The sequence below is a fragment of the Plecotus auritus genome (assembly GCF_963455305.1).
Source record: "Plecotus auritus genome assembly, chromosome: 5".
NCBI classification, from domain to species: Eukaryota; Metazoa; Chordata; class Mammalia; order Chiroptera; family Vespertilionidae; genus Plecotus; species Plecotus auritus.
The window spans coordinates 135,351,480-135,364,247 of record NC_137776.1 but is presented as its reverse complement, the minus strand read 5'-3'; the positions used below and the strand labels follow the sequence as shown (position 1 = coordinate 135,364,247).

Sequence of the window (12,768 nt, the reverse complement as noted above, 5' to 3'; positions counted from 1 at the left end):
AACAACTTTAACCTGCGTGTGGATGAGGCTGACATTGAGGAACTCCTAGAGGTGGTTCCTGAGAAAATGGCTAATGAACAGTTGTTGGAACTGGGACAGGAATGCATAGCTGAAAAAGAGGGAAGAGAAAAGGAAACTGCAGGAGAAGGGAAAGAAAATTCTCAGTGAAGTGTTTAGCAGAAGCTTTTGAAGAACTCAAAAAGCTCCTTAAAAAGTTTGAAAACACGGACCCCTCCCCAACACCAAAAGGTTTTCATTAATAGAGAGCAATTTTCATGATGTAAATCTGCTTACCCGCAAAAAAATGATGAAAAAAGAAACGAACCAAGAAAACCAAAGTGGACATATTTCCTCAAGAAGAGCCTCAGGTAGTTCCTTTAGGAGGTATTCCAAAGGAAGACATAGTTATAAGGCAGTGGTCGGCAAACTCATTAGTCAACAGAGCCAAATATCAACAGTACAAAGATTGAAATTTCTTTTGAGAGCCAAATTTTTTAAACTTAAACTTCTTCTAATGCCACTTCTTCAAAATAGACTCGCCTCATGTGGCTCACGAGCCACGGTTTGCCGACCACTGTTAATAAGATGACAGCTCATTTGTGTTATTACCTCTGAAGACCTTTCAGTGGGACAAGATGTGAAGTGGGAAGACAATGAATTTAGTGATCCTAACCTTGTGTAGGCCTAACTAATGTGTGTGTTTTTGTGTCTTAGTTTTTAACAAAAAAGTTAAAAAAAATAGAAAAAGCTTATAGAATTAGGATATAAAGAAATATTTTTGTACAGCTGGTACGCATGTTTGTGTTTTAAGCTAAGTGTTATAAAAGTTGGAAATTTAAAATTTATAAAGTAAAAATGTTACAACAAGCCAAGGTTTATTATTATTGAAAACACTTTTAAATAAAGTTAATGTAGTCTAAGTCTACAATGTTTAAAGTCCTCAGTAGTGCATAGTAATGTCCTAGACCTTCATGTTTGCTCACCACTCACTGATTCATCCAGAGCAACTTCCAGTGCTGTAAGCTCCATACTTTTATACTGCTTTTTTACTGCACCTTTTCTATGTTTAGATCTATAAATAGTCAGCATTGTGTTATAGTTACCTACAATATTCAGTACAGTAACATGCTGTACAGTGCTGTAGCCTAGGAACAATAGACTATATCATATGTAGTATTCATACAAGTCTGTGTTAAGTATACTCTGTGATGTTTGCACAGCGACCCAATCACCTAAAGGTGCATTTCTCAGAACATATCCCCTGTTGTTAAGTGGTGCATGGCTTTAATATAGAGATTGGATAGGTCAGTTAATTGCATAGGAGAAAAGGGTTAAGAAATGGGATTAATTCCTGAACCCTGCTAGTTCCTCATGAGGATGAGGACACGCCTGACTGAGATCTGTCTCGTTTCTAAGGAAGAGCCCCTTGATGTAAACCTTACTGAGTTGGGTGTCTGGGCCATCTACTCATTGCTGTATTCTAGCCTCTTCTTTCTTCCATGTGTGCAGATTGTGCGGCGGGGAATGCCTCCTGGAGGAGGAGGTGAAGTGATTTTCTCATGTCCCATAAGGAAGGTCCTGAAGCCCATTCAGCTCACAGATCCAGGAAAAATCAAACGTATCAGAGGAATGGCGTATCCTTTGCATTTGGTTCAGATTTTTTATTATTTTCTCTTCTCGTGAAGAGTGACTCACAACCAGTTTACTTCTTCCCAGAGTTATTTACATTTTAGACAACAATCATGGAAAAATCTTAACAGTGAAACTGTAATTGTTGGGTGGGTTATGATGCTTAATTAGCTGCTGCACCATGACTAGATTGATTGATCTGTTCATTTTCTTATTTTAGTTAACACTTAAATGGCTCCCATGTATGTTATACTCTTCTGAGGGCTTCGGTTTGGGGGCCACCAGTGCACAGGCCATTTGGACTGAGCGTTATAGACTAGAGGCTTGTGAAGTGGAGCAAGAAAGGAAAAGTGCTTCAGGCAGAAAAGTGGGCCTGTATGGAGGTAACAGGTGCATGGTGGTTCTGGGGAGCGGCAAGCAATGTGGTGTGGCCCAAGTGCATCAGCTAGTGGCGTTTGGCAGTAGGAGGTGGTACACGAAAGATGGGCAGGAGCCAGTGAAAGTGGAAGGCCATGCTGAGGCGTTGTTCCTCATTCCGAAGTTAGCAGTTTTCTGTAAAATGAATTTTCATATTAAGAGGACAATACTGATGGCACCAAAGAACTTTTGGTTCATTATAAAAATTTTGGAAAGTACAAGTTAAAAAAGAAAATCACTCAATGACCAGCACTTAGAGGCAAAGTTGGTGGAGTTACTGTGCCCTAAAGAGAAACAGTGAGAGTAGGTGCTGGAGGACAGATAAGGCCTATAGTTTATAGGATCCTAAAGGCAGGATGGATAGGACACATGATTATCTGGGTCTGTAAAAGAGGAACAGGGAGTCGTGAGGATGATTTTGATGTTTCTCACTTAGGCACCTGGGTAGAGAGGTTTGTTCTGATAGTAGCTACAAACGTTTGTGGTGATGTGTGGCATTAGTTTTTTTGTTGTCTATTTTGATTTTTAAATACTTTATATGTTAAAAATACAGCAAAAATATTTTTTGTTCAAGGAGGAAAAAATATACTCTCTGGTTGTGGTTCTAAGGATGATGTAAGTAGTCTCTGGCTGCTTGATGATGTGACACAGCTTGATGATGATTTCTTCCACATGTGACTTCACCTGCCCTCTCTTGTGCATTTCTGTCAGATCAAACACTCCCATGTTACCACTTGGCATCATAATGAAACAATATATATTCCAAGTGGCAACAGGAAGGTTGAGAAGGTAGATGAACCAGTGCAATGAAAGGAGCGTTATAATGCAGTGACAGTGGTGTGGCCAGTCAGTTCTGGAATTACTCACCACATTGTCTTTATGACATGCCCAGCCAGCCACACCTTTCCACAGAATCTTGAGCCCCACAGAAGCAGGAGTCTTTCATGTTTCTTTTCTTTTAATTTTTTTAAATTTTTATTGTTCAGATTATTACAGTTGTTTCTCTTCCCCCCCCATAGTTCCCCTCCCCCCAGTTCCCACCCTACCCCATGCTCTTCCCTCCCCACTGTCCCTGTCCATAGGTGTAAGATTTTTGTCCAATCTCTTCCTGCACCCCTCACACCCCTTTCCCCCCAAGAATTGTCAGTCCACTCCCTTTCTATGCCCCTGATTCTATTATATTCACCAGTTTATTCTGTTCATCAGATTTTTTATTCACTTGATTTTTAGATTCACTTGTTGATAGATATGTATTTGTTGTCACTTTGTTGTTCATAATTTTTATCTTTACCTTTTTCTTCTTCTTCCTTTTTTTTTTTTTTTTAATGTTTTAATAATCTTTATTCTCAAACTAATTAGGTAGTGAGTAGGGAATTTAGTTTAATTGTTCAATAGACTAGTTAAATTGTTTCAATTTAAATTTTTTTTTTTAAATAAATCTTTATTCAGATTATTACAATTATTTCTCCTTTTTCCCCCCATAGCTCCCCTCCACCCCTTTCCCACCCCACCTTCTGCCCTTACCTCCCCCCACTGTCCTCATCCATAGGTGTATGATTTTTGTCCATTCTCTTCATGAACCCCCCTTACCCCTTTCCCCATGAGAATTATCAGTCCACTCCCTTTCTATGCCCCTGATTCTATTATATTCACCAGATTATTCTGTTCCTCAGGTTTTTAATTCACTTGATTTTTAGGTTCGCTTGTTGATAGATATGTATTTGTTGTTCATAATTTTTCTCTTTACTTTTTTCTTCTTCCTCTTCTTTAAGAATACCTTTCAGCATTTCATATAATACTGGTTTGGTGGTGATGAACTCCTTCAGCTTTTTCTTATCTGTGAAGCTCTTTATCTGCCCTTCAATTCTGAATGATAGCTTTGCTGGGTAGAGTAATCTTGGTTGTAGGTTCTTGCTATTCATCACATTGAAAATTTCTTGCCACTCCCGTCTGGCCTGCATAGTTTCTGTTGAGAAGTCAGCTGACAGTCGTATGGGTGCTCCCTTGTAGGTAATTAACTGTTTTTCTCTTGCTGCTTTTAATATTCTCTCTTTGTCTTTTGCCCTTGGCATTTTAATTATGATGTGTCTTGGTGTGGTCCTCTTTGGATTCCTTTTGTTTGGGGTTCTGTGGGCTTCCTGGACTTGTAAGTCTATTTCTTTCACCAGGTGGGGGAAGTTTTCGGTCATTATTTCTTCAAATACGTTTTCAGTATCTTGCTCTCTCTCTTCTTCTGGCACCCCCATAATTCTGATGTTGGTACGCTTGAAGTTGTCCCAGAGTCTTCTTACATTATCTTCAACTTTTTGGATTTTTTTTTTTGCTTTTTGCTTTTTCGGTTGAGTGTTTTTTGCTTCTTTGTATTTCACTTCTTTGACTTGATTCTTGTGTTCCTCTATTCTGTTTCTGGGTCTCTGTATAATATTTTTTATTTCAGTCAGTGTATGTTTAATTTCTAGTTGGTCCTTTTTCATATCTTCGAGGGTCTCGTTATATTTATCGGCCTTTTCTAGGATATTCTTAAAAAGTCTTATAACCGTGGTTTTGAATTCTATATCCAGTCGTTTGTTTTCCTCCATTTCTTTCGTTTGTGATCTGATTCTTTGACCCCGCATTTTCACTGATTCCCTGAGTTGGTAAGGTAGATATTTGTGCTAGGTTTCCAATATGGCCCAGTGGGTCTGCTTCCCCAGTTAACCTGAGGTGGACACTCTTGGTGCACCCCTTTGTGGACTGTGTGTACAGCCTTGTTGTAATTAAGTCTTTATTGTTGTTGGTATCACTGGGAAGAATTGACCTCCGGGTCAGTTGGCTGTAAGGATCAGCTGTGTCTATGCTGGGAGAAGCCCGGTGCTGGAGACAGCCCTATAGGATTAGACTTGCTAAATTGCAATAGCCTCTGTGCTCAGCTTGGATGGGGTGGAGCCTCAGTCTTGGCTTCCTGTCAGCCCCGCTCCTGCGCGCATGTGCGCTTTCAGTCCTCCGCCTTCCCCAGCTCGAGTCTCCGCCTGAGAGTCCAGACTCCCCCCACAAGAGCGTGGGTCCCCAGGGGCTCGCCTGGAACCGGGGTTCACTGCAGTCAGAACTGGGGCACAGTGCCGTCAGGAGCCTCTGACTCCCCTCCACCAGGGAAAGCCTGTGGCAACCCCCGCAGCCTTTGTGCGCACCGGCGTGCGCGCGCGTGTGTACTTTCAGTCCTCCGCCTTCCCCGTCTCCCGAGTCTCCGCCCGAGAGTCCAGACTCCCCCCACAAGATCGTGGGTCCCCAGGGGTTCGCCCGGAACTGGGGTTCAGTGCAGTCAGAACTGGGGTTCAGTGCCGTCGGAGGCTTCCTTCCCCCTTCCGCCAGAGGAAGTCAGCCAGGCTCTCAGCCGCCCTTCCTCTCTGCGCGCACAAAGCCCCTTTGCCGTACCTCCAATTCTCTGTGAGCTTTTCTCCTTCCTTCTAGTTGTAGAATTTTCACTCAGCCTGCTTTCCTGTGGTTCTGGATGGTGTCCGTTCTGTCTTTTAGTTGTAGTTTTGAAATTGTTGTGCGAGGCAGCAGTTTAGGTGTTTACCTATGCCGCCATCTTGGTTTCTCCCTTCTTCCTTTTCTTAAAGAATACCTTTCAGCATTTCATATAATACTGGTTTGGTGGTGATGAACTCCTTTAGCTTTTTCTTATCTGTGAAGCTCTTTATCTGCCCTTCAATTCTGAATGATAGCTTTGCTGGGTAGAGTAATCTTGGTTGTAGGTTCTTGCTATTCGTCATTTAGAATATTTCTTGCCACACTCCCTTCTGGCCTGCATAGTTTCTGTTGAGAAATCAGCTGACAGTCGTATGGGTACTCCCTTGTAGGTAACTAACTGTTTTTCTCTTGCTGCTTTTAATATTCTCTCTTTGTCTTTTGCTCTTGGCATTTTAATTATGATGTGTCTTGGTGTGGTCCTCTTTGGATTCCTCTTGTTTGGGGTTCTGTGCGCTTCCTGGACTTGTAAGTCTATTTCTTTCACCAGGTGGGGGAAGTTTTCGGTCATTATTTCTTCAAATAGGTTTTCCGTATCTTGCTCTCTCTCTTCTTCTGGCACCCCCATAATACTGATGTTGGTATGCTTGAAGTTGTCCCAGAGGCTCCTTACAATATCTTCATATTTTTTTATTCTTTTTTCTTTTTGCTTTTCTGGTTGAGTGTTTTTTGCTTCTTTGTATTTCAAATCTTTGACTTGATTCTTACAATCCTCTAGTCTGCTGTTAGATCTCTGTATAATATTTTTTATTTCAGTCAGTGTATGTTTAATTTCTAGTTGGTCCTTTTTCATATACTTGGGTTTCGCTAAATTTATCGGTCTTTTCTAGAAAATTCTTGAAAAACCTTATAACTGTGGTTTTGAACTCTATATCCAGTCGTTTGCTCTCCTCCATTTCTTTCATTTGTGATCTGTTTCTTTGTCTCCGCATTTTGGCTGCTTCCCTGAGTTGATAGAGTGGCTTTGTGTGCCAGGTGTCCTATAGGGCCCAGTGGCTCAGCCTCCCCAGTTACCTGAGGTGGACACTCTTGGTGCATCCCTTTGTGGTCTGTGTGCACAGCCTTGTTGTAGTTAAGCCTTGATTGTTGTTGGTATCACTGGGAGGAATTGACCTCCAGGCCAACTGGCTGTGAGGATCAGCTGTGTCTACACTGGGAGAACTTCTGTGCTGGAGACACCCTTATGGGAGAAGACTTGCAAAAGCCTCTGTGCTCAGCTTGGATGGGGTGGAGTCTCAGGGCGGAGCAGACAGCATTGGTTTCCCATCAGCCCTGCCCTAATAAGCCCCTGTGTCTCAGTGTCCCGCTGCAAGCACCTCTGAGAGAAAGCCGCCCGCAACTTCTGCTCGCTGCCAGACAGTCCAGTTTCTCCCTGAATGAGTCTGGGTTCCCAGAGTCTCACCCGGAACTGGAGTTCAGAGCCTTAGGGAGCTTTTGTCTCCCTCCCGCTTGAGAAAGCCAGCCTCGTACTCAGTTGCCTGCCCTCTCTGCATGCGCGCGCCTCGGTACCTCTGCTTCCTGCAGCTCCTCTGAGTTTCAGTGTGCTTTTCTCTTTCCTTACAGTTCAATTTCACCCTGTATGAGCCTGGGTCCCCAGAGTCTCGCCCGTAACTGGAGTTCAGTGCAGTCGGGAGCTTTTGTCTCCCTCCTGGTTGAGAAAGCCAGCCGTGCATTCAACTGCCATTCCTCTCCGTGCGCGTGTCTCAGTACCTCTGCCTCCTGCAGCTCCTCTGAGTCTCAGTGTGCTTTTCTCATTACTTCTAATTGTAGAATTTCCACTCAGCCAGCCTTCCTGTGGTTCTGGATGATGTCCGTTTTGTCTTTTAGTTGTAGTTTTGAAATTGTTGTGCAAGGCAGTAGTTTAGGTGTTTACCTATGCCGCCATCTTGGTTTCTCCTCTCTTCTTCCTCTTCTTAAAGAATACCCTTCATCATTTCATATAATACTGGTTTAGTGGTGATGAACTTCTTTAGCTTTTTCTTATCTGTGAAGCTCTTTATCTGACCTTAAATTCTAAATGATAGCTTTGCTGGGTAGAGTAATCTTGGTTGTAGGTTCTTGCTATTCATCACTTAGAATATTTCTTGCCACTCCCTTCTGGCCTGCATAGTTTCTGTTGAGAAATCAGCTGACAGTCGTATGGGTGCTCCCTTGTAGGTAACTAACTGTTTTTCTCTTGCTGCTTTTAATATTCTCTCTTTTTCTTTTGCCCTTGGCATTTTAATTATGATGTGTCTTGGTGTGGTCCTCTTTGGATTCCTTTTGTTTAGGGTTCTCTGCACTTCCTGGACTTGTAAGTCTATTTCTTTCACCAGGTGGGGGAAGTTTTCTGTCATTATTTCTTCAAATAGGTTTTCAATATCTTTTTCTCTCTCTTCTTCTGGCACCCCCATAATTTGGATGTTGGTACGCTTGAAGTTGTCCCAGAGGCTCCTTACACTATCTTCATACTTTTGGATTCTTTTTGCTTTTTGCTTTTCCATTTGGGTGTTTTTTGCTTCTTCATATTTCAAATCTTTGACTTGATTCTTGGGATCCTCTAGTCTGCTGTTGGATCTCTGTGTATTATTCTTTATTCAGTCACTGTATGCTTAATTTCTAGTTGGTCCTTTTTCATATCCTTGAGGGTCTCACTAAATTTCTTGGAGGTTTCTAGAAGATTCTTGAGTAACCTTATAACTGTGGTTTTGAACTCAATATCCTGTAGTTTGTTTTCCTCCATTTCTTTCATTTGTGACATGTTTCTTTGTTTCCACATTTTGGCTGCTTCCCTGTGCTGATAGGTGTCCTATAGGACCCAGTGGCTCAGCCTCCCCAGTTACATGAGGTGGACACTCTTGGTGCATCCCTTTGTGGGCTGTGTGCACAGTCTTGTAGTTAAGCCTTGATTGTTGTTGGTATCACTGGGAGGAATTGACCTCCAGGCCAATTGGCTGTGAGGATCAGCTGTGTCTGCAATGGGAGAACTGCTGTGCTGGAGACACCCTTATGGGGCAGGGCTTGCTTCAGTGGGGCTTTGGCGCTCACTGAGTCTGTCCCCTGAGTGTGTCGTTTATGGGTGTGAAGAGTTATAGTCTGGTATGGTCTCACACTGACCACTGGGAACACTGGCTCTTGGATCTCCAAGAAGGTGCAAAGTTAGCCACTGCCTGAGGCCACCCAGCAGAAACTACAGCGAGATCTGCAGATTCCTCCTCTTTGTTTGGGGTTTGGAAGTGCCCAGATGAGGCCCAGCTGTGAAGCAATGCAGGCTGCTGCTGCTGGGCCTTAGGCCTTCTTTTGGAAGCTTTGGAGCTCTCTGACCCAGCTGCAGTTTGTTAGGTTTTAGGTTGCAAAAGAACAGGCCATTCATATGCAAAAGCCACTGCTCACAGCTTGGGTGGGGTTGTAAATTGGGTGGGGCAGGGTCTCAGGAATCACCAGGACGGAGCAAACAGCAATGGCTGCCAGTCAGCCCTGCCCCAGAGAAGTCCCTTGGTCTCTGTGTCCTGCAGCCCTGTGCAGGAACAATGATCGCTGCTAGCATCTCTGAGAGAAAGCTGGCCTTATGTTCCAGCCCAATGCCAGACAGTCCAGTTTCTCCCTGTATGAGTCTTGGTCCCCAGAGTCTCCCCCGGAACTGGAGTTCAGAGCAGTCAGGAGCTTGTATGTCCCTTGCAATTGAAAAAAACAACAGTGCACCCAGTTGCCAGCCTGTTTCGCATGCACCTCCGCACCTCCTACCAGTCTCAATGCGCTTTTTTTTTTGTAGAACTTCCACTAAACCAGCTTTCCTGTGGTTCTGGATATTTGTTTTGTCTTTTAGTTGTGGTTTTGATGTGGTTGTGAGAGGCAGTAAGTATAGGTGTTTACCTATGCCACCATCTTGGTTGTCCTTTCCTGTTTGTTCATCGATGTACCCAGTGCCAGCAGACAGTGGTGACAGAGTCCCTGTGGGAAACTCCCTGCAGCTGCCTCATGCACGTGTTTGCACAGTTGGAAATGGATCAGTTCAGCTTTATTTCATGTTGGGGTTGAGGGTCTTTCAAGATGGTTACAACGAGGTAAGTCTAGAAGAAGTTAGGAATGTAGGTCTGTAACTCGGGGCAAGGTGAGGGCTAGAAATAAATGATTTGAGTCAGCTACCCTGTGCAATCAGAGGGGAGGGTGGATCCTGAGTTGCCACTAAGACTTGTAACACTAAGTAAGTCCTCCCAGGAAGGGAGACTGGGAAGTCAGAGATGAGAGGATAATGAAGAAGGTGCCTTAAAGAGCCCAGAGGAGTCAGCATTAGAATGTGGAATTAGCTGAGGAACTCACAGCAGGCTGCCACCAATGCCCCTAGGAGGAGCTCTTTCCAGAAGGTGGTGGAGACCTTCCACATGTAACCTTGCTTGTGTAATCAGCTCTGCTTTGTGGAGTGACTGGGAGGGAAATGGTGACGTGTGGAGGCCACGCTTGCAAGAATCTTGACAGGAAAGAGAAGTAAAAGAAAGATAAGGTGGTAACTTGATGAAGAGAGACTTGATAAGAATTCCTCCTTTAAAAAAATGTTGGTAATGATTTGCCTACTTCTGTAGGTTGGGTAAAGTAGATTTAAGTAGGAGAGAGGTCAAGTGATGAAGCAGTGCAGCAAAGTGATTAAGATCCAAGTGCTGGAATCAGACAGGTGTGGGTTCTAACACTGGCCTTGCCATTCACTGATGGTAGGATTTTGGCCCCAAGCCTTGGTTGACTCATTTATCATTGGGCCCATTATACCTACTGTACCGATAACAAAGGTTAAACGAGGTCATAGATGTACTGTATAAGACACTGGGCTCGTAGATAAGTAAGCATTCAGTAAGTGGTAGCTGCTGTAACTTTTTTTATTGTTTGGTAAGGTATGCATTGAGAATGGCAGGCATATGGTGAGGGTGGCTCTAGATTGCTTTGTCTGGAGGTGTGTGGAAGGGAGATGGGAGGAGTTTTCCATTTTCAGTGAGAGGATGGGATCAAGGATAAGGGGATTGGCAAAGGTATGATAAGGGAGGGTGACAGGGTGGTAAAGATGTGCTGTCACAGTGGGGTACGGTGACTGCGAGCTGTCATTGAAGCCATGGCCAGCGTGCTCCTTGCTGAGGAACCCAGCAGGGCTCAAGGAATTGGAAACCTTCACAGGTTTCTAGTGGAAGTAGATGTGTGTCTATGTAGAAGAACAAGAACTTGTGTTTATGGGATTGTTTGGGGATTCAGATGTTAAAATTGGTGAATTTCTAAGTGCTGACAAGATCTGGGTAAGAGCAGGTGTTGGTGGCCACGGTGCTGGATGGGATTGGAGATGGCTAAGTAAGGAGTTTGACAGAGTGGGGTTGGCCAGGATGTGTCCTTCTCGGGGATGGGGTAGGTGCTTAGAGTCCAGCTTTGCACTTCTCAGGAGGTTTTAGGGAGGGCTTACTTGGAGGAAAAGTGTGTAGTGGACTAACATTTCAGAGGTCTCCATTAGCTTGAACAGTAAGTGGTGAGGAACATGGAATAGGGCGGGCTGAATAGGGGGAGCCATTGTTGAGATAAAGATCAACCCTGGGGTGCTGTCTACATTCTCTGTCAGGATCATCAAGAACAGAGCACATTATAGCAAAGCTTCCCTGGATTATAGTTTGTTGTCTGCATGGCCACCACGGGGCCACTCAGGGTCCACACCCGTGTACATATCAGGAGAAGGTGGGCAGCTGGGGAGAAATAGTGCTGCCCCGGGAGCCGCAGGTTGATGGATAGTTAAATTGGCTTTGCTGCTGCCAAAAATGCTGCAGTTTATGGCCTTGTACATGAAATTCTATACCCATCCATGTCTATTTCAGTTTTTTTCACCCCTGAGATTTGTTTCCTAGCGGTGAACTCTGCTTAGAATCCATTCTCTAGTCTGGAAATGTGATTCCTGGAGTATGCGTGTTTTGTCACAATCTTGTGGTAACGACATGGGTTTCATGGAGGCTGACACACTGGGATCCGGCTTGGTACTTACCCTCTTTACTCGGTGTAGAAAAGCCTCATAAGAGAGCCTTTGATGTTGCTGGGAAAGGGGTGAGCATCCTGGGTTATATAGAGAACATGAAAGCTGAAGGCTGTGGTTCCCCAGGCACCTGGGGTTTGACTTTGTTCCTCCCTAACTTCTGCCTCTGGTGTTCCTTTTGCAAAATCTGAGCCAGAGACTCTAGTGAGGGCCCAAGCCCCTCCCCTTGCTTAAGGCAGCGGGTATAACCCCTGAATCCTCCCCAGTCTTCCTCTAAACTCCCTGGGAAAATACCTTTGCTTAGATACTTGCCTACAAACCAGACATTCCCGCCTCTGGTCTGCAGAGCAGCTCATTTCACAAACACCTCAGAGGAATGTGGGTTTGAATCGAGATCACCTTCTTGGCCAGGATTGGAGCCTGGGAAGTAAAAAGCTTCCTTTGGAAAAGTTTTAGCTGGGTTTGTGGTTTTTACTTGCAAGGCTGGTTAACTGTTGAACTGAGCTTGGAGTTTATATTCCCCACAGGAGGGCTCAAGTTGGGAGAACTAGTCCCACTCTCTTCTGTGCATTTGTGGTTTTAAGGAGCTATGGCCCAAAGTGCCTCTTTTCCCTTCTGATTGGCCAGGGCCTGGCAGGGAACTGGTGTTGGTTCCTGCCAGCAGCTGTGACTGGATGGTGCAGTTACTGTTTACTTAATGTCACCCACTCTCTTTTTCCCCCCTGCCTGATGTGGGTGAGAGCGAAGGGAGCATTCTGTTTCAGTTTTACAGTGTGGCCTGGTAGCTCATGATTCGGTACGTAAGAGTTAATTGAGTAAACTGAGGTAGAGGCAGAAGTGGGGTGTGAATTGGAATTTGTGGGACAATATGGTTTTCTTTCTCTGACTATAGGGAAGGTACTTAGAGAATCAATCTCTCCCCCCCCCCCCCCCCCACACACACACACACATGCGAATGCACTACTTGGGGTTCTCTGACCTGCAGTCCTGGGGAGGGTGAAGTTCCATATGGACTGTAGTTATGAACATGTCTACATGTCTCTCTAGGATGTATAGTATTCATGAATGAGCTTCAGAACATTCATAACCTTCAACTTGTCTATCACAGTGTGTGTTCATGTGTTTCTTGAGAGAGTGTCATAGCTTTCATCAAGTTCTCAGAGGGCTCTCTGGTCCATAAAGGAAAAGAACCTCTGCTTTGGGATTTGAATCTTGGACTAACGGTAAGAAAAGCAATAGCTGAC

General features: G+C 44.3%; 1 protein-coding gene across 4 annotated transcripts in view; it reads left to right on the top strand.

The window, feature by feature from the left end:
- Positions 1-12,768, top strand: part of RCL1 (RNA terminal phosphate cyclase like 1) — a 98,424-nt gene that overhangs the window by 63,894 nt on the left and 21,762 nt on the right. For all 4 annotated transcript variants that reach the window (XR_013960681.1, XM_080669934.1, XM_080669932.1 and 1 more), the window contains one exon: positions 1,510-1,634. Coding sequence is in view for 3 of the 4 variants with exons in the window: in XM_080669934.1 (XP_080526060.1) it covers positions 1,510-1,634 (125 nt within the window). In the remaining variant the exon portion in view is untranslated. The remainder of the gene's footprint in view (positions 1-1,509; positions 1,635-12,768) is intronic.